The sequence below is a fragment of the Salvelinus alpinus genome, chromosome 15, assembly GCF_045679555.1.
Source record: "Salvelinus alpinus chromosome 15, SLU_Salpinus.1, whole genome shotgun sequence".
NCBI classification, from domain to species: domain Eukaryota; kingdom Metazoa; phylum Chordata; class Actinopteri; order Salmoniformes; family Salmonidae; genus Salvelinus; species Salvelinus alpinus.
In genome coordinates this window covers 38,497,513-38,517,763 of record NC_092100.1, presented here as the reverse complement: position 1 = coordinate 38,517,763, position 20,251 = coordinate 38,497,513, and the positions used below count along the sequence as shown (strand labels likewise).

The 20,251-nt window shown below is 39.0% G+C and overlaps 1 protein-coding gene across 19 annotated transcripts; it reads right to left on the bottom strand.

Moving 5' to 3' along the window:
• Window positions 1–1,183: 1,183 nt before the first annotated feature.
• LOC139540026 (paired box protein Pax-6) lies at window positions 1,184–17,236 on the bottom strand. 19 transcript variants are annotated; one of them, XM_071343524.1, is made up of 15 exons: window positions 16,871–17,236; window positions 14,860–14,993; window positions 14,589–14,737; window positions 11,667–11,720; window positions 10,923–10,952; window positions 8,337–8,467; window positions 7,985–8,026; window positions 7,665–7,895; window positions 7,187–7,352; window positions 3,626–3,784; window positions 3,232–3,314; window positions 2,965–3,121; window positions 2,596–2,708; window positions 2,129–2,276; window positions 1,184–2,003 (listed from the first exon to the last, which is right to left on the bottom strand). In XM_071343524.1, the coding sequence occupies exons 3-15, from the start codon at window positions 14,599–14,601 to the stop codon at window positions 1,918–1,920; spliced, it is 1,413 nt and encodes a 470-aa protein (XP_071199625.1). In that variant the 5' UTR covers window positions 14,602–14,737; window positions 14,860–14,993; window positions 16,871–17,236; the 3' UTR covers window positions 1,184–1,917. The 19 variants fall into 19 exon arrangements, with proteins under 19 accessions (XP_071199625.1, XP_071199637.1, XP_071199638.1 ...); XM_071343536.1 differs by lacking the exon at window positions 16,871–17,236 and adding an exon at window positions 11,978–12,055 and having other exon boundaries at window positions 14,860–15,593; XM_071343537.1 differs by lacking the exon at window positions 16,871–17,236 and adding an exon at window positions 11,978–12,055 and having other exon boundaries at window positions 10,923–10,946; window positions 14,860–15,591.
• Between the last annotated feature and the right edge of the window lie 3,015 nt (window positions 17,237–20,251).

The window sequence follows — 20,251 nt, the reverse complement described above, 5'->3', positions numbered from 1 at the left end:
ACACATCAAAATCCACTAAGAAATGCTTCATTGATCACAAAATCAACATTTTGCAATGGCCATCTCAGTCTCCGGACTTGAACCCCATTGAAAGCCTGTGGTTTGAATTGAAGAGGGCAGTCCATAAGCACAGAAAGTAGGATAATAAGCATCTGGAAAGATTGTGTATGGCGCAATGGTCTAAGATCCCTCACAATGTGTTCTCCAATCTCATAAAATATATATTTTAAAAAGCTCAGTGCCATTATCCTCGCAAGGGGAGGGTGCCGGAGTATTCAAAACAGGGGTGCCAATAATTTGGAGACCTATTTTTTAAATAAATGTTTTGTTACTAGTTAACCCTCTTGAGTCTAAGCCTTAGGGGGGATGTTCTACTAAGCTAACATGTGGAATTGTTTTCAGATGGTCATACCATGGATCGTTTAGCTATTTTTAGACCCATATTTACCCCTTTGTTTTTGGAACATTCTACCCCTCATTCACTTTTGTTCATTTTCACCACCCAGCAATGGGCTTGTGTGGGTCGTAGAGCACGACATTTCCGTGTTCGTGTGAATCTCAGCTTTCGGTAGTGGGGTCCTAATAGTTTCTACCTCAAACCGTTCAGACTAGACAGGCGATTTTGTGAGAAGACCTGTTTGGAGTTGGTACGTCAGCGTCACCGACTTCAGGCGACTCTCATGAAGCTTGTGGGGGTCGTAGACCAAAACTTTTCGAGAAAAGTAACTTTCATCATCCTCTCATGTCAGACAAATAAAAGCGCTGACAAGCAAAGGTCTGGTCAACCCACTATAAGGACATGTCTGGTTTTCGCTCATAAGTGAAATACTAGCTGATAAACTAACATTTAAAACACTGTGCCTACGTAAAAGTCACCAAAATCTTTACAAAATTGGCAACAGAAGACTACAAAAGGAAATGGAGGTTGTGTCATAAATTATATACAAAGGCTTTGGTCTGTTTGTACAGTCAACAATGGTTAATTCAGACATGAATAGATGCAAACCTCAAAAGGCTTTAAACTCTTGCAGGCCTTGCGCTACTATGCATTGTTGCAGTGAAAGGTTTTAGTAAGACAGGATAAAGTAAAACTCTTAACTACAACTATAACAAAGAACTTGTACCCAATTGAATGAAATTACTTGAAAATGTGTATAAAACATAAATAGAATATTCAGAGAAATATAAATGAAATTAACTTTATTATAGAAATTGTGTCCGGGAGACTGCTAGGGAAGACCAATACTTACATTTCGACATAACAAACTGAATTATATCGAAGACACAATCTACAGTTTTTTGCTACCAAAAGTTTTTTTCACCTCTTTTTTAGCGGTTAATGCTTTCCATTTACAATGATTCTGCCAGAAAGCTTTGGAAAAGAAAAGAACAGAGAAATGGACTTCTCGTACCCAGCTGGTACCTGCTGGTCCAGCTCTGCCTTTGAATGATACAAACTTGTTTCACCAGAGTCCACATTCTGTACACAGACTGGGAGAGCTTCTTGATATATGTTGACAAAAACTATTCATGGCAGAAAATTCTTCACAAATGATCTTCTTCTCAGCAGAAGCAAGGAACAACTCAGTTTCACAGTCCATCCACACTGTTGTTTTTTCATTATGACATACAAATGGCCATACACAAATACACCAAAAATGACATAAGTTGGAAACGGAGAATAGAGATATTTTTTCCCCCCATTAAGGATGTTACACCGGGCACTTTACAGAAGTCCTTTCTCTTTTTTTCTTTTTCAAGTCTTTGCCTCCAAAGAATGATAGAGAATGGCACAATCCCAGTACGAAATAGTGTCTTTTAGAGTCTATTTTCTCTTGTCTGTAATTAAATACTGCTGGACAGCCTCTTCTTTCAAGACAATATCCGAGGAGTCACACGTTGACGGTAGTCGTGTCTCTACTGTAGCCTGGGCCAGTACTGGGACATGTCTGCTTCACTGCCTGGCACTTGGACAGGAACAGATACTCCAGGAGAGATGAGACCTGACACAACAAACACAGAGCGGTGAATCAGTTCAGGCACCATGTATACCTACTCATGTTCGCAAATGGTGATTCGTAATGTCTTGGATTTTGTTTATTTTGTCATGACCCGTTTCTCTGCCTACCTGTTGAGTTGCCTCCTGAGCCTGCCATTGACTGGCTGTTCATATGTGCCTGCATATGAGGAGGGGTGTACGTGTCGTAGCTCCGCCCGTTGACTGAGGGACTGGTGGGCAGCATGCAGGAGTAAGAGGTCTGGCTGGGCACAGGAGCCTGGGGGGTAAACAGCACACATGACAGTCAGATTCACCTGTCACCTAGCAGCATCTCATATCTATGGTCCCAACAACTAAGGGATGGGCCACACTAAGCCATGGGAACGTAAATAATGCACTATCATATTTACTTTACAAATTCAACATAGTATTTACTACAGCATTGCCAGTTCTTAGCATTCACTTGTGACATGTATGTATACTTTGTATAGGTTTACATTTATTGTGGTAAATAACTTGGATGCTATGCAAAGTCATTAGGGAAAAAAACACCAAAATGCTACATTTATTATTGGATCTGACGGTGATGTACTTACTTGCATAGGCAGGTTGTTGGCCATGGTGAAGCTTGGCATAGGTGGCAGGGCACTGTACGTGTTTGTAAGGGCTGTGTCTGGTCTTCCCAACATGGATCCTGACGAGAACGATACTGCAGGGGTAGGATATATACATTTATTTTAGAGACCAGTCAGCACCTGATTGCCATTTGCAACATTGATTTGCAGGAACATAGAATGGATTGTGTGGCACTCCTGACTATCACCCACATTTGTACACATTTTTTTTGTTTTACATGCTGATGAGGCTACAGTTCTAAAATCCCATAAATGGATCCTACAACAATATATTAAGATGGAATGCACATGATGTAATAAAAGGTTTTGTTAAAGAGAAAGATCACTGACTCCAACCTGGTGTCGTGGGCTGTGGGATGGGCTGGTAGACACTGGTGCTGAAACTGCTGCTGATAGGGATGTGACTGGAGGAGTTACTGGCTTGCCGCCGTTGATTCCGGAGTTTCTCCTCCCTCCTCCACTTTGCCCTTCTATTTGAAAACCACACCTGAAACCACATTCATGTTGCAATGGTTAGTGTTGGATGGGTCACTTCTTTGAATGTGATTACAATATCCCTACATTCAAGGTGATATTAATAGGCAGAAGGAGAGGTACCTGTATTCTGGCCTCTGGGAGGTCAATTTTTGCAGCAAGTCTTTCCCTTGCGAAAACATCTGGATAGTGAGTTCTTTCAAACTCTGAAAAAATATATACATTAGTTAGAACTAGAATGGAAGTAATTAAATGTGATATACATCAAATATGCCTACAAAAGCATTCAGACTATTACAGTTTTGGGGAAAAAATCTAATTTGCAGTGAAACAGTTCAAAGTATGCCAATGAAAACAGCAATATGTGGTAATGTTCCAAACGAATAGGCCTAGTTATGAGTCAGTCTTGATGCCTTAATTATGCTTAAAATATACTCATTTAGTATCACCAGCTCATTAATGAGATTATTTGGCCGACAGTTGGACGAGAACACGTGACAGTGGCGGTATAATTTACCTTTCTCAAGCGCTTCTATCTGTTCTTGTGTGAACGAAGTGCGGTTCCTTTGCAATTTTCTTTTCAGCTGAAGTCTCATTTGGGTCTCATCCGAGTCTTCTCCATTCGAACTTATTGAATTAGTGTTCTCACCTCCGCCGTCTGACTGTGGGCAACCATCTGAAAAATAAATAATCAATCAATCAATACAAACGATCACTCTTTGTTCAGCTTTCATGCATAGCAGGAGGTGCACCTGTTGTTAGCGCAATTATTTCATTTTCTTGCATTGGAGTCTCTTTAGCGTTGCATGGAGTTTAATGAGGCCTAACCCGCCTGTGCCTAAAACATTATCTTATAATATATGAAATGTTGAGACTTGTTGCGTTCTCTGCTTCTTCCAACTGGTATTGACTGGGTTTGACAATTCATTGTGTTATTTTGACCAGATATTATTAGTTACATCAGGCTATAGAAAATGGCGATACAATGTTGGGGGAAATTATTATTTTTGGCTTAGATCTTTTCTGACCATGTAGCAATGCTTGTCGTCATGAAATATAAGACAACATGGTAGAACCTATTCAGATTCCATGAAATGCTTTAAAATCCAAACCATCCTTTTAAAATGTAACATTTTTCCACATGGGCGTTTGTACACCCGTTGAAATAAACCCCAACACTTGAATAAAAACCGTTTTTCACGACCACACAATACCAGGAGAGTAAGGGGAACTATTAAATTCATGGTCTGTGGAGGGGTTGGCAAACTTTCGTGGGCAGAATTTTGAGGACACAATTGGAGGCCACAAAAGGATTCTCTCGAGGCTCGCAGTGTCCCTCATTGTATGGAGGATTCCAGTCAACAGACTTTTCAGCTCAGTATGTTAACCTTTATGCAGTACTATCATTAATCACTGTCTCCTAGGATGCCCTGTTCAACGCCAGTTCAGATTTATGGCTTCTTTTGGCCATGGAAGAAGAAGAAAAAACCTGCACACATTGAATGAGACATCTCTATGCTCAGACAGTGTTTGTTACATAAAGGCGACAGAGAAACCAACTGTGAGTTGAGGGGCCTCAGTCAGTGGCGTTGTTAGACACTTTATTCAGCATACCTTTTACCCATTCCATTATGCCTACGTGGCAAACGGTATACCTATGTATGTAGGCCTAGATACATCTGCTTTGGCAGTTTATTGTGTGACTGATTACCATTTCACAGTTCGTGTTTTTTCTACATGCACGGGCAGGTTGCTCAGTATACCTATTCTTAATCTGTATTGGTATGCTCACTAATATAGGTGAAGCTACGTTTGAACAACTATACATCAGCAGAGACCCACCATCATACGTGGCTAGCTTATTCCCTCTGCTCTGAAGTTATGCCGATGCTCTTCTGACAGGTTCGTTGTTTCAAAACCAAATGCATTATTCAGAACAAGGTGTCTTATTAGATTATTATAAACATACGCGAAGATTAAAGTTATCCCCTTTAAATGTCCCTGTTGTGTCCAAAGAGAAAGATTATCAGTGACCAGTGCGCTATAGTTTTGGAGGCTAATCCGTCAAAAAAAAAGGAGTGAATGAGCGTTCTATTATCCCTCAGTCAGACCAACTGTCGCTAGATTTGGGATTTGTTTTCATTAATAAAAGGCGCTGGGAAATAAAACCATTCCTTAGTATCACGTGTCGCAATCAGTCAGGCGTAAAACAAGCCAAAAGATAGAGAACCAACTGCGGCATCTTTCAGCAATAGAAACTAAAAACATTCTGGGACCCCCTGAAAGAGAAAGTGGCTAAACCCCATAGACAGCTTTAGCCCTCTATAAAGAAAAAAAGATAAGAAAAACTGTCACGTTGATCTCTAAAAACACGAAATCGCAAGCGAGAGCTTTCACCCTCTACTTATGAAAGAGTTGTCTCTCTTTGGGCCCTGTCACTCCGATGAATCCACTATTTTATTCACTGTTGCGTGGCGTTTATCAGATTGAGACCATATTTCTCCCCCTCTGAGACCTCACCCTGCCGTATGCTTCCGGAGTAATGGATTCTTAATTTCCCTGAAATCGCACTCCATGGAAGTATAGACACTTATGGCAGAACATAAGTGAACATACGATGTTGGTATAGCTGGCTGTGGTGTTCACACACACATTTTGGGCATATTTTGAATAGACAGGATAACAGAGATACATTCAAAGTACAAACGACAACAGCAGAAGCACTTCTTATCATCGTGATTATTCATTTATAACAACCTTAATAGTCTATAATTAGAGAATTAGGATACTATTATAATAACACTAGGGCCTACTTATTTTTTATTTCACCTTTATTTAACTAGGTAATTCAGTTAAGAACAAATTCTTATTTACAATGACCGCCTACCGGTGAACAGCCTTGTTCAGGAGAAGAACGACGGATTTTTACCTTGTCAGCTCTGGGATTCGATCCAGCAACCTTTCGGTTACTGGCCTAACCACTAGACTACCTGCCGCCCCAAATGAATAATAATAATACTTAATAATAATAATAATTGCTATAAAAATATATATGTGTTACTATTGGCACTTGGTCACCTTTCACCTAAATGTATTTGTTGGGGATTCCTCATTCGAGACAGGTGTAGTTAACAACAACAAAAAAACGCAGATATTATGAAGAACAAAAAAACTGTTATTTGTATTTCAATAGTGTCCATCCTTTATTGTTTAGTTCTCTTAAAACTGACGTGTCTAATTGGCAAGTTGTGCCATATCGTGTCCATGGGTCTCCCGTGGAACATTTCTACAGCTGTCTCCTCCAACTAGACGCTTATTCATGTCGCCTTAATGAGAAACAAAACGTTCTCTAATGAGCAATTACATAGCGACAGAACTGTTCCCATAACAAATTCTTGAGTGTGACAGAAACATCCTTTGTACAGATAGGCCTACCGCACACTGCTTCAAATTTGTTCATCTTAAAGCAGGTTGGATGGGGAAAATGTGGACTTATTGACAAACTCATCCAGAAATAGGCCTACAGTATGGGCCTAGAAATGCATCAATCGTGCAGACTAAATCGTGAAATTACAACCATATTGTAAAAAAAAAAACTTTGTCGAAAAACATGTCGACAATTTGCAAGTTAATAATTTGTCGAATCATACCAAGTAGCCTAATCTTGGAATCATTTTCGGGGCATGGCACAGGCCTATAGAACAGCAGATGAATTTCAGTTCCACGCATAGGTCAAATAAGACTAATAAAGCCGATGCATTAGTGACAAACAACATCAGCTGAACTTTGATATCCTCTAAGATGTTCAACAAAAAAAGTATATTATTCCCCTGCTACATTCAATAATGTAGTCTAATAAGGCTGTAACAATAAAATAAAAAGGAAATATTATTTTGTTTATTTTTTGTAATAATAATAATGACAGTAATATTAGGCCTGATATGATGATATACGACAACAACAACAATAATAATTATAATGATAATTAAAAAAATACCTAATAATAACACTTTTTCGTTATAAAATGACATAATAAAGACATTCTCGCTCCTTACGCCAAATCCAGTGATTTTCCTACCTGCGTTGGGCTGTCCTGGCACTGAGGTTCCGGGGTACCAGCCCGGCCGGGTTCCCCACGTCCCAGTCTGACCGTTCAGCATTCTCAACTTCTCATACATGCCATCTGCGCCCATCTGTTGCTTTTCGCTAGCCAGGTTGCGCAGTACTCTGTTTATCGATGACACCTGAAAGACAAACCCAAAATGCTTGACATTAATTAAACGCGTTTCCCTTGATTGTGACGGCACATTGGCTTGTAAGTGATCTGTCACATAATTGCATGCATACCCTCACATTCACAATATGTATTTGGGTAAGAAACTCGGTATCAAAATGGGAAATAAACAAAATATCAACTAAATGTATGTCGTCAATCGCAATGCGTAATTGTTCTGAAACAGGTGCATAATCATAACCAATATTAAGGTCAGTTGTTCATTGTAATTTAACTCAGTTCATTTTTTAATGCGTATAAAATGGTATGAGTAGTAACTTACACTCAATGAACTTACACTGGGTATATTATCGTTTGTGCAGACCCCCTCTGAAAGCAGTCTGTCACGAATTTCCCACGCGAAGATTGACGGGCACTCCCTCTTGTATATGGCAATTTTTCCGACCACCTCGGGAGTTGCTACTCTTGGTTTGCTACCCCCGATCGCCCTTGGTCTGATGGAGCCAGTTTCATAGTATCTGCCCAGAATCTTACTCACACAGCCGTTTGACACCTAAATAGAAAACAATAGACACAAATCACATACATTATTCAAGACTAATGTGTAATATATGTGTATACTACAAACATTGTTAAGCTTACGTTTTCATTGTCCAGCACTTGGACTTTTGCATCACCATGGGTCTATAACACAAGAAATATACCTTGAATGGTATACGGTAATTTTACTTGCACTTTGTTGAAATGCATCTGATAGCGGATCTCTACTTTGGATGGATATGTTTGCAGGTTGTGTCCTAACCTATCCTGGCATCACCACAAACCATAATTCGTAATTCACCATCCAAAATCAAAACTGCAACTTAAAACGGTTTGAAATAACAATAGTTGGTTGTGCATTTAGTTGTATATTCCAAATACAAATCACACAAGGCAAATGTTATTCTAAAGCGTTTTACTGATGCAGACAGAGAGAAGAATGCAGTGTTATCACCTGCAGAATCCTGGATATATCGCACGGCCGCGCGCCACTGTGAGCAAGCTCGACTATTTTCTGTCTGGTTGAGTCGGGCAGGGGTCTGCCGTTGACGAACACTCCGCCAAGCTGATTCACTCCGCTGTGACCTGGGCAGAGACAGGGGTTGCACTCTCTTTAGTTAAGCCACGAATCAAGAGCTGTGATTAAAAACTGCTAGCCACTTCACTACAGATGTCTCCGATGCAAGCGTTTAGTGGTTAACTATGCAAAAAAAGAAAAGTTATCAAGCCGAAAACAAGAGACTAAACAAAACGGAACGTTCAGCACCAAACATAGAGGAAATCACCCAGGACTTTGCGTAGCGTAGTGTGTAATTATTGCCATTGTTCATTTGTCAGATGTTTGAAATGCTTTCCGGATATGCACGCAATATCATTATCTTCTACAATATTGTTCTAATCACACATGCAGAACATTGATTAGCCTCAGCGGTGTTGTATGAGCTGGACCAAAACATATCTAGCCCACTGAGCCGAGATTTGCGCATCTTTGCAAAGCTTTAGCTCAAATAGCGTAATGCTATTTGCTGCACAGCATTATAAAGTAGTAATTACAGTATAATGTCAACACTTCAAACAAATCATCACCTAATCCTATGTATATCAACTTGATGTTTGTTGCACTAGCCAAAAACATCATAAACGCTCGTGTAAACAAGTACTTTCATGCGAGTCAATTAACAAAATCCAGCTTAGGATAGCCCAGAAAACCAGACCAAACCTGAAGTCAAATGGAAAAGGAGCCTCCCTGTAGTCGCCTACGTTTGCTCTAGTTCTCCGCTCCCTTCCCTTCGAAGCCTCACGTTAAATTGACTCTAAGAGCACAAGCTCCTTAGCAATAAATAAGCTCCAAATATAGAAGAGTGGGAAAATATGATGAGCCTGGCTGACATTTGTCTTTAAAATAAAGCTAGCTGCACGTCAAGTTTGAGTTTAATTTCTAGAAATAGGCGGAAGTCGCCCTGGATCATGCATGGAAGGCTAATTGAAAAGATCAGTTGGAGCACTTGTGGCAGGCATGTCACTTTATGACACTGCTCTGCTTTTGAAAATCGCATCATCACGACAAATAGTAGCATGATAAAACGACCCTAGCTGTCTGCATTTGGATATCACTCAGACTAAATTGGACCCTACTCATTTACCCTTCAAGGGAAGCTTAATTTTTATGGTAGCCAGGGGGCTGTGCGCGGGCACAAGGATGGGAGCGCGCGTCGCTCTTAATATATAAAAAGTGACATTCGTTTTTTTCATGCAAAAAAACAACACAGCCTATATTTACACTGTTTTTATGAGTCTGCTGGAGACGTTAGACTCCCTTGTTTAATATCTGTTTTGTTACTGTTTTCAAATACGAATTAAAAAATAGGTAGGCCCTACATCAATTATAATATTATATTAGGCCTTACAAATAGAACATTAGGCTACATGTGCTTGTGAATTTGTTGTCTACTGCCATAGGGCTAAAGTCACAAATTGTAGCCAAAATCAGGGTGGAAATATAGGCTATTTGCTTAGGAGTAGACTGCTGTAAGAGAAAATCCATCGCTATGTCATTTTTTTTAGGTTAATTCCAGGATTAGATTAAATCAATTGTGTTTGTGCATTTGATAGGTCAGCAGGGAAAAGCATATTGAAGATTTATTGGATTTGAACACGGCTCCCGTATAGTGCTCAAATAAATCCACTTGATCACTGCCACACAGAGATAACAATATAAAAGTTTCACTAGAAAGGTTAGGCCTAATTCTTTATCATTATATAATTCCCAACGGTAAGTGCTGTCGATCTCGCCGGGTGGCAATGATTATGCGCCTTGTATTCTATTGCAAGTCAATTAATAGGAAAACATATGGCGTCAATTTGGACGCTCAGTTTCATATACACCCAGGAGTTATTAGCACAAAGCCTGCAGAGCCAGCCGCGACCTTCAGACAAACTAAAGGCCTCACCGGAATCATATCTGCTCAGCATTTCGCTCAAAAGACCACCCCATTTAACATCGCCATCACATTAAAAAATGTAACAAGATATGAATAATGGTATACGCCTATGCAATATTGATTACAGGCTAATATATAGCCGAGGCCTAATATTTTGGTAGCCAGTAGACTAATTTAAAAGGCGAGGAACAGACACAATATGTCTGGTCTTTAAAAAAAAAAATCTCGAATAAAATGAATGGGCGAAGAAAAAACTCGTACACTTTATTGCGTTTATTTTGAAGGCCTCGGTTTTCGTTTTTAAATGTGAGAGGGAATACAGGACTTCACATCACTGCTCAATTATTTCATATGGCCTACTTAAACTGACCTAGATTCAGATGCTTTGTTTGGTTGGAGGTCTTTCAAGTGTAGAGCGTCACACCTTCCATCTGAGCCTACCTCTATAACGTAATACATTTTAGGCCTGATATGGAAATATACATGAAGTTCAAGGCTAAGCCAAGGCAATATAATGTATTGGCATAGATATGAAAGCACACTTGCAGCACAAACGTGTCGTTCAGTTAAGAGAATGAGAGGTAAGCTATTCCACACACCTTCGTTACAGATGTCATACACCTCTTGTCCAGCATTAAGAAAGAAAATATATGTATTTTATTGTCACTCTGCCAACCACACAACATGATTCATTATGAATGACTGAATAACATCTCAAATATGTCAAATCTGCTCTAACGTTTATAGGTCCAATGCATTCGTAAAAAAAAAAAAAGACTCAACGTCTCATCAAAGCATACAATTGTAGCCCACACTGTGGTAATATAGAAGGGATAACCTCTTCATAAACATTACACATTCTCCATAAGATGAATGCAATGTCAGTTAGTGCATATAATGAACAACGGAAATTGGCATACCCCAACAGGCGTTTCTGAAATGCTATTTTATCATATCAAGAATATTCTTTCTTTCTTTCTGTGTGTGTGTGTGTGTCAAAACAACTGCATTGGAAGTTGTGCAATTGGCCAATAAATAAAATACTCTAGGGCTTCTACTTCCTGCTAGCCTCTTCTCTGATATGATAGTACAGTTGCAGATATTGGGCTCTATTTCAGTTCTTACACGTACAGGTTAATAGAAGCATACTAGTCAAAGTCCAATGACAGAATGACCACTGTGTGGAACAAAATATGAGAATGAGCATATATAAATCATTTCTAATTCAGAAAATTTAAACAAGCCCAAAAGTAGTGGCCTTATTCTACACAAACATGCAAACCAACATCTTCAGCATAAATGGCATGTGCCATTTAGTTACTCAGAAAAAAAACACAACTTACTGTTTTGCATCATGGACGCAACGCCAGATTCCCACGTGGCCCGGTTATAGTATTCTATTAGTCATGGGAAAAGAATGACAATGATCAGTATTGGCATGCTGATCATAATAGACTAATACAATACAAAGGGGACATACACATCGCAGACATTGATTTGGTGCAATTAGAAAATTACGGTGGGCACTATTATTACTCATTAATGACTCAGGATGCATTAGGCTATTATTCATTCATATTTTATAATACGAGAGCATAATATCGTCTGTTGTTCTATAGGTTTTTGAATATATATATTCAGTGTTTAAACTTGCCTGGAAACAGTGTGGACTGTCCGCTTAAAACAATTTAAAGACTCTCTCATCTGCTTCTCACTAGTTAATATATTCTCCCTATGGACAAAGCAAAACATTTTATTAGTACACCTTAGCTTTCGTTTTTATAAAGTCAGACGTACTGCAGTATTTTCCAACTCATTTCATGAGATGAATAGCATTGCAGTAATTTGAGAAAACGTTAAATATTAACAGCTTTAAGTGTATTTTAGGTGTATTGAGAGTAGGCTACCTTTAAGAAATAAAATTAAGGATTTCTGAATAAATGTGCATATTTAGAGGTGCAAAATTGTTCAGGGCTCTTCATGCTAATATTACTGTTATTATATTGGCCATGAACATTTCAGTCCATCCCCTTTCCATACAATTATAAACGTCAGTAATATACGTTCAGATGTCTTTAGATGTAGTCGTCTAGTGACATACGCTGTCTACCTCGGTTGGCTGCTCTGGAAAGTGACATCGGGAAGGGGGTGAAGGCTCTCCAACAAAGCCTGCAGAATTTCAACAATGGCGTCCTTTCTGCTTCTACACCAGAACCCAGAGAGTATAACTGAGGCTCCCTAACTATATACCCAGCCTCGTACTAACCGTACCAATAACTCTCAGGAATACAAAGAGCTGAAGGGAGCAACCCCCTCCCACTGCACCCATGCCCAGCACAACAACAAACCCCTCACACCGCCACAGTTACACTGCTGCTTGCCGTGACCCGGTGCCCGTATCCCTCTGCTTTTTTTTTATTTTTATAAATTAGAAACGCAATTTATTGTTATAAATATCTGGAGATAATTATGTTACTGGTGTTTGGTTAAGTTTTTTTTTTTAAAGATTCAACAGCTCAGTAGGGTGCTCAATTGGAAAAAGACAATTGCCATAGAGTCCATTCACAACATTTGCCGAAAAGGAGGCCACGAAGGAAATAGTCCAAGCTTTGATTTTCTCCCTTTTTATCACCTCCTTTTTAAACAGGAGATGGACTGTGTGTGTATTTACAGTGTACATCCACAAATAAATAGCCTATACATCCAAGCTGTGCAGCACGTGTTATTCCTATGAATGGAGAATATTCTAAAGAAACTGTGTAAATTCAACTAAGACATCATTACAATTCACAATTAATAATCCTTAAAAATAAAATGTAAAAAAATCACATGCGCTATTGGTTCAGTCATTGTAGATGTTTATAAGTAGATAGGTGTAGCTACAAAGCATTTCTTTGCATTTTTCTCATGCTAATTGCTTTCAAATGTAATGATGCAATGGAAAATGTCGGAAAAGCAAAGTAAAGGGTTCTGAGTTTATATTGATATTGATTTCTAAAATAATCAAATGTTTTGAGCATGAACTTAACCCGAAAGCAGCCTACCTGTAAATCTAATTATTTTTTCTTTTTTCTTACTGTACACTAAGATGAGATGATGAAAAGCCAATCGTTTGCTTTTTGTTCAGGTCTAGCTACAATTATATCATTTATTTGATGCAGTCCGCAAAATACGAGGGCCTCATCTGTATTTTGCCCGTTTTAACCCACAACTACTGGAATTTCAACTGAACATGCTTCTTCAAACTTGTAAGGCCTATATTATTCCCGTCATTTATATGCAGATCAACTCCATATAGCAACAATAACATGTTAAATAGCTACCATTAGACCAATAGCTACCATCTTTTTTGGGCAATTAGAATAAAGCAATAGGCCTATTGTACTGGAAGAGTCAAAAGCGTAATGCATATCCCAATGTTATAAATAGCCCAATCAAAAGTAACCTCTAATATAAACAATGGTTTTGATGTTGAGCTTTGTCTGCATTTTATTCTACTTGTTTTATCTACAGCATGTAAAAAGTAGCCTAATACGCGCTCATTCTAATCATTATCATCATCATTATTTTGGATGGAAAAATAGCTACAGGCTAAGCTTAATCATGTATTATTTATTATGAGTGGATTTCTGAACTGTTTTCACATAGGCCTATATATCCTGTAAATGTTAAAACCACTTTACCATTTGTGTTCAGTAAGTAGGACTACTTCAATTGTAATTGAATACATGAAAAAGGGTTAGGGTTTGTGAACTTTAGGAAAAAGTTCACAGAGCATTTTTTTGTGATGGTGCCCGGGTGAGTCTGACTGTATGATTCATCTTGACACCCTTGCTCATCGGATCATTGCGTCCCCATTCTCTGGACTGATTACTGGCATAACGTGACTTTTTACTCTTTCCTGTCATAAATAAGCATTAAGCTATCCGCAACCAACGACGGCATACAAGCAATACCAGAGTAAGAAAGAGGCGGACTGAAATGTTCCAATTAGGTTGCCACTAGTCTGCGTACCGAAGTTCATCCATTAAAGCCGATATAACCATCACTGAAAACTTGAGCCAATCGGATTCTCTTTCTAAATTAGAACAAAAACTTGCAAGTTATTAACTTAATTGTAATTTGCCTTTTCAACACTTAGCCTTATTTTATTTTTCACTCTAAAATGGTGTAATGTGTAAGCTTGGATGGGGGAACGCATGGTTGGGTGAATAATGTGTGCTGTCTGAAATGTAGGTCCTAAGTGCCAAGAAATCGGAGCTTACCTTTTTGAGGCATCGTGTGTACACTGCAGCCAAAGCCCTTGTTGATAAGTCTGAGCGCAAAAGAGACGGAGCCACAGTGCTGGATAGCCCCCTCGAATAATTTTCCTTGTATATATTTTCCAAGTGATCTTGAATAGAGATGGAAATCCCTGTGAAGGAAGCAGATATTGACAATAAAATGGGATGTCAGGACTGCGCGAGACTGAAAATGTGCGCTCGTGAGAGAGGGAGGGAGAGAGAGAGAGAGAGAGAGAGAGAGACGGTAGCGCACCTATGCTGATTGGTGATGGTACTAGTGTATTAATGTATGTGTTCCTGGTCTGTGCCTCGCCTCCACTCCTCTTCAGTGGCCCATTAGCAGTGCCTGACCTCTGTCATCATCTTCTAGCGAAACACTTCCTCCTACTTCGTGGTGCCAGAGCGGGAAACGGGGCAGAGCCAGAGCTTGCTTTTCAAACCCACTAATCACTCTGCACATGCACATTAATTTCTCCTTCTCTAACACACACACACACACATAAACGCGCGCGCGCGCACACACACACACACATAAACGCGCGCGCGCACACACACACAAACACACACACGCACACACATACACTGAATATTTCCTTTAAAAATGCTATTGGATGAGGGCAAGGGAGGGCAAGTGCAACTCACAGGGCTCCACGGTCGTGGAACGCATACAATATTTCCTACACTAACCATGAACCTGAACTTGCAAATGGACGTACGGGCAGTGAACACATGCTGCGTGCCGACCTCAAACGGATCAACATTAACCATTTGCAGTCCATCTTCATTTTTTGATCGTTTATGACTGATAATTCACTGATAAAGACCAAAAGAACACCGCTTTCTCATTTGCATAGTGTGATACGTTAACGTGTATTTATTTTAAACATCTAAAGGCTGAATTGAATGATTCCGTTTACTGAATTATTTCAGTAAGGAATTTATTAGGCTATAGCTTTTGAAAGCTTTGCATAGCCTACAATCTTTACGCAGCAGCCTAAAGGGCAGAGTGCAGTCACTGAAGCAAGCGCAAACTTGCACGTGTTGCTGTTGACTCTGACATCACATCTGGTAGATTTGGTTGTTTACCCCTAAATGACAAACAATATCTATCGACTAAATGAATATAATACCGAGGCTGATGATCTTTCTTAATTTTCTATGGATCAAATGATAGGCAGGACGCAGCGTCGAGGCTTCTAAAGTATAGATAACACAGGACGTAAATATAAGCAAATGCTTTGCAGTCATGACCACACACCCGAACTACATTTGTAGAATGCCTGACACCTCAGTACACTCCAAAGCAACCCCTCCTTGCCTGCATTTTAGGTTACACTTGGAGAACCAGTCTCGCCTAGGGGTGTTCCAATCATTTGTTCAAATGGAACAGATTCCGTGTCGTGGAATAAGAAACGAGGGGGGTTGTGGCATGGTGGGGTAACCTAAAAGAGGGGTGAAAGTGTCGCAACGCGCAGACCATAAAATTAAGTCGTGGTCGTGGATGCGTACACTTGACTTCCTTTGAAATGTGAAAAGTGGTAAAAGTCAGAGCTCATCAATAAACTATCTTGAAACTGAATAAGAGTCCTGACAACCATTGCATTCCCAACTAAAGTACAATGCGGAGACAAACGACACTGCCAAAGAGTTTGCATCGCAATGAAAGGGCGGATGAATGGGAGCGGGATAATGAGCTGCCGCGACCGTCATGCACTGTCATCTCTAGCCCTGTGGTGAAGTTCTGAAACTTCGTTTAATATTTTCACATAACTTCCATTCCACTCCTCTAAAATCCTTGCTGCGAATTCTTATGACGCGAACGGTTTATTGTTGCCTAAACACTTTGGCACACACTGTGAAAAAATAGTCAATTATTTTAATGAAATGTTTGTTTCATGAATTATAGGCTACTCTTTTATGTTGCATTGATTTGAAGGTTTGTGTGTAGTAAAATATTTGTTAATAGTTAAGATGGGCGTTTGAATAGGATATTTTATTTGAATATTTTATGAAACTTTCCGAGCATGCACTGCATAGGTCAAACATGTTATGCATGCAAATAAGCAAAACATGACTATGTCAAGGAATGTTGAAAATACAGTTATAATTGCTTTGATGCACATCTATGGACGAAAAGGCATCGTTACAAGTTTGCCCTGAAACTGCAGTTGGCTACAACAAAAGTCGTCTTTCATGTCCATAGACCCACTGAAGAACCATGCAGTGCACTGCTAACAACGTTTGCTATATTGTAATGTACAAACCCCAATTACTTCCTCTTCACTCAATTCAATGAGAAGATCCCAGATCAACCTGTTGTAACAATAGCACCAATGGATAATTGAATTATTTGGAAAGACGTAATCCGCCTTGTTCTTGTCTTGTGGTTGAGTTATCTTGTTACTTGACTGCGGATTGAATTTGTTGAAATCAACAAGTGTAAAAAAAAATAAAAAAATCTCAATGTAAATCCATTCATTGGAACAACTCAGCCGACATTCACGAGTTGCAATTGCTATGTTGAAGACTATCAATTAGCCTAATGCATTTCGGATAAGCAGAAAGTACTCTATCAAGCCATGGGAGAAGACTGTAATCTTGTCGCTCCTTTTCCCTCGGGCAAAGTGGTCTTTGACGACCGCCTAAAAAGTTTTGAACCCCAAAAAATCATAAGGGGAGGTCGCACTGAATACGGCTGACGTCATCCCTGGGAACACAGTGACAGAGTGGGGAGGGAGGAAAGGAGAGAGAGAGGGAGAGCAAGAGACTTTAAAATATCAACCAAAGCGAATGTGTGTTGATATACCCATTGATTTAGCAGAGGTTAATGAGAGGATCGGTTCTGGGAAACGTAAGATTATGAACATTAATATTATATTCAACAGCTAACTAGTAGTATAGCAATTGATCTTGGAGTATTACCGGTGACAAATTATAAATTGTATCTAAGCTATGCTTGACAGAAATTATCTACTGCCGAATGAATAAAAATGGTGGAATAAAACCATGAATAACTCCTTTGTTGAAGGGGGGGGGGGGGGGGGTAATGCTTGTCATGGCTATACCTGGTCAGGCTATATGTGTTCATTAATTGTGATGCTGACCCATATTCAGAATTGTAAGCATAACCAAAGATCTTGTCATTTTTCAGGACATGGTTCATTGCCAGATTCTTTACTTCAAACACTTGTTAATCCTGACAGCAGGACTAACATATTCCTCGATAAATGCCACTAATTAGGGAGGTGTGGAAAGTGGCTCTCAATTTAGTCATGAGGTAAGCTTCAGTGTGCACTCACTGCCGTGTTGTTATACTCACATTATTTTACTAACTTACAAGGGCCTAACTAGGCAAATACTACGATTATATCAACTATATAACCTAATAACACACACAAAAAAACTATGATTTGTATTAATTGCTATTATTTATATTATTAACAATTAATCATGTTTGCATAAAAAACGGTAGTTGCATTAAATCCATAAAAGGTCACGTTTACGTTCCTTATGTCCTATGTAGGCATATAGCCTGTTTAATTAAGCAATCTTTGTGGACAACGTTCCATTCTCTAGCATCACGTGAAGACTTACCTCGGGTTCAATAAACATGTTTCCTCGGAGCTCAGTGGGAACAATTAAGCACAGGGAAATGTGTTTGTAAACGGCTTTATTTAATAGCAAGGATCTATATATCCAAGCCACCACACATGGAAAGCCATAGGCTTATAAAGAGTATTGGTTGACAGAGAAAGATCTATAAAGTCATACCTGATAGAAAATAAAGATCCACTTGCGTTTCCAGTCCGTGTTGATCATAAAACAGAAATAATAATGTATAGATTGTGATGTTTAGACTCTGTTGTTTTCATGTAACCTAGTGAATTGCAATTTGTTTCCACGTCGATGAGAATATAAAATGACCATGTCGCTTCCACCACAAACTTTCGACTAATATCATCCACAACTTGGCAGTTATTTGGCAGTAGTGCCGCTACACGTCACTTTGGACACCACTTATCACTCCGCTAACTAGGAAATCGCAGCGGGAGATTTCCAAACCTACTTATTAGTGATGGGCATTCTGAGTCTCTTCAGTGATGCGGCTCATTTGTCTCCGTTCAGCTAAAAGAGCCGTTAATTTGGCTCCAAACGGCTCTTCGTTCAGTTTCGCTTAAAAATGTAGGCTATACTTAAAACCATGGAACAATATCAAATGTCTAATGTAAAGCTTACAATATGCCTGTCATTATGTCAAATCGTGACATGTCAGTTGAAATACGTTTTTACCTGACCAAATTATTCGACGTCTGCAAAAAAAAAATGATAAAAATGAACACATTGCAAAAATGTGTGTGGACAAGAAAAAGGCTATTTCATGACTATCTATTCTTCCTGCAGTGAGGAATTACAATCTTCAGAGAACGTTTTTATAATTTATCTACAGAAAGACCTAATCGTAGTCTGGAGCTTAAAAGGCAGTACTAACAGTATGCAAATCAGGGAGCCAAATGAACGTCTCTTTCACAGATGTGATTCGGTTCCTGACATTCACCAAAAAGAGCCGTTCAAAAAGAGCCGTTCATTCACGAACGACCCATCACTACCACTTTAATACTTGTCTTGGGGGGGGCACACAAATAATAATAATATGAATAATAATATGAATAACTATTATTATGATTATTATTAATACTACTATTAGGCCTACTACTATTACTACTAATCATAATAATAATAATAATAATGTTTTTTTGTATTGTTATTATTATTATTATGTTAACATAACAACAATAATGTTTTTTGTTTTTTTTATACAAAAATACAAATATGTCCATCAAAAATCTAATAAAAAAGGTTGGGAAAACATTTGCTCATGCAGTGCACCATACATTTACAGGGATCCAGTCTCGTGCTCACTCAAACTGAGAAAATGAAAAACAAAAGCCAACATTTATTATTAGCCTTGATTCTAGCCATGCAGATCGGTGGTAGCAATAACAAGTGGCCTACATCCCCAAGCATTTGTTTGCAGCGAAGCTGGTGGTAAAAGTCCAGGGACTGACCATGTCACCACATTACAGCTGTGAGCTGATAAAGGATTACCTCATGACAAAACTGGAATAACTGTTGGATGTTTTGATGGAATGAGGTATACTTGAAAATTTGGATTTTCTTCTTCATAGACCTAGGTTAGATGTGCATCAAGAAGTCTGCCTATGTGGTTTGGAAGGGCTAATTTATAGGCCTATGCACTTGCAAAACTTGTTTTTTGATCAGATTGCTGTAGGCTAAGTAGCATACAATACAGCATGGGAGACAATTTCGAGGATAGGCTATCAATTGTAAAATGATAATCTGGCAATCAACTCTCCTGAGCTAATAGTCTACACTGGAAATGTGCAGTCTGCATGAGTTGATCACACATAGCACATGTCACCATTCAGTTATGACATTTATCATACAATATCAAGCAATTTACTTGAGGAAATACTGGTCCGGGAAAAATAACAATCTAAAGAAAGTAATTCATAGTTATTTTAAGGCCAATTGTAGGCAATTTGTGTATTTGTTCCTTTTCTCTGTTTCTCTTCTCTGTGAAATATTCTAATAAATGTAGTGTTTCATTTGTTGTTCTGCGCGTC